Here is a 1,621-nt window from a genome sequence, read left to right as displayed (position 1 = left end):
TTTCCAGTCTCTTTAACAGGATTATAAATGGAAATAAGTGATACTCAAAAAAACTCAGATACTGTTGGTTGAAGCGGTCAGTCCTTGGAAAAAGACATCATGCTTGGAAAGGTGGTAGGTCAGAGAAAGAGAGAAGACCCTCAACAAGATGAATCGACACAGTGACTGTAGCAGTGGGTTTAATTTTCTCAGCACTAGTGAGACTGGCACAGGATAGGGCAGGGTTCAGATCCCTTGCACACAGGGTCATTGCAAGTTTTAGTTTATTTGACAGCACCTAACAACAACAATTCAAAAGATGACATTTCATTTACAAAGAAAAATCTTGTCCAATTTCTCCTCATTGGTTCTCTTTATATATTTATCTCTACACTCTTACCTTTAAGAGATTGCAGGTTGCTATATAGATTACATTTTGTTGTAGAATTGCCAAAATAATCATTAATTATATTTTTGAAAAGTAGTATATTAAAAGACATGTTGAGGGGTTTTTGTTGTTATGTGTCATTAAGTTAGAACCAACTCATGGGTTTTCAGAGGCTATAAATCACATAAAAGGAGATGGTCCATCTCTCCTGTGTCAGCAGCTTTTAGATATGAACTGTGTGCCTTTGGGTTGGCAGCACAACTCCTTACCACTGAGGGAAGTCACCAGAGCACCCTCATTTTGATGTAGGTAAACCTTTAAGTATCTAGCCAAAACTCAAAACCACTGTTGCCGGATCAGTTCTGATTCATGGGAATCCTGTAAGACGAGTAAGGCTGTCCCAAAATGTTTCCAAGATGGTACATCTTTACAGAACTAGATTGCTTCACCTTCTATAGAGCAATTGATGAGTTTAAACTACTAGCACATTACTAGAAGTTTGCAAACTTCCCAAGGATAGTCCTAGAATGTTGTGTTTTAAATGCACTTCAGCATATTTTCTTCTTTTAGTATGCTTTTTTGCCAGAATTTGACGCTTTACATTGCTGAACCTCCCAGTACTTGAGAAATTAGATCTGTAAAAACTTAGTTTCAGTAGAGAACTGAGGTTAAACTAATTGAGTGAAATTTTCTTTGATAACTTTTCGACTCAGACTAGTTTAGAATCCTATGTGAAAGAGATTACAAAGACTTTGATGAAGACCCGTGAAGGTGTTGTGCTTTTCTTTCTGTGACCATTTTGACTTCTCTGTCCCCGCAGCTGGCCCTGAAAGACCCTGTGCACACAGTGTCACTGCAGCAGTTCATCTATGACAAGCTCAAGGCTCAGCAGGAGTTACTAGGAGAACAGGGCTTCCAGTCCCTCATGGAAACTGTGGACACAGAGATTGTCACGCAGCTCCAGGAGTTCTTGCACGGGTTCTAGGAGCACGCGATGGAATCGTGGCTGCCTCTGCTTTCTAAACAAGCCGAATACTCCAGCCTGCCATCTGTACCTGAGAATCTGCTGAGATGATGGGGAAATTTCTTGTTTGAAAACAAAGAAGCAAAGATCATACATTTTTACTACAAAATTCAAGGAATAAATGTAAAATACCACATAACTAAGATCACAAACCTATTCCTCAAAAGAATTTAATTTTATATTTATGAGGAGCCCTGTGCTTGCTAGAGAGAAATTTGATGACAGTAGGT

The 1,621-nt window shown here is 39.0% G+C and overlaps 1 protein-coding gene across 1 annotated transcript in view; it reads left to right on the top strand.

Annotated features, from left to right (window-relative positions):
- The window catches only part of IPO11 (importin 11), a 228,489-nt gene extending 227,137 nt beyond the window's left edge, over window positions 1-1,352 (top strand). The window contains 1 exon segment of the mRNA XM_006891505.1: window positions 1,188-1,352. Coding sequence (XP_006891567.1) covers window positions 1,188-1,352 — 165 coding nt within the window.
- Window positions 1,353-1,621: the final 269 nt, after the last annotated feature.

Source organism: Elephantulus edwardii, unplaced genomic scaffold (genome assembly GCF_000299155.1).
Source record: "Elephantulus edwardii isolate Elephantulus edwardi_28Jun2011 unplaced genomic scaffold, EleEdw1.0 scaffold00099, whole genome shotgun sequence".
NCBI lineage: Eukaryota > Metazoa > Chordata > Mammalia > Macroscelidea > Macroscelididae > Elephantulus > Elephantulus edwardii.
Note: the sequence above shows the minus strand (reverse complement) of the source record. Positions and strands in the feature narration are given on the sequence as shown.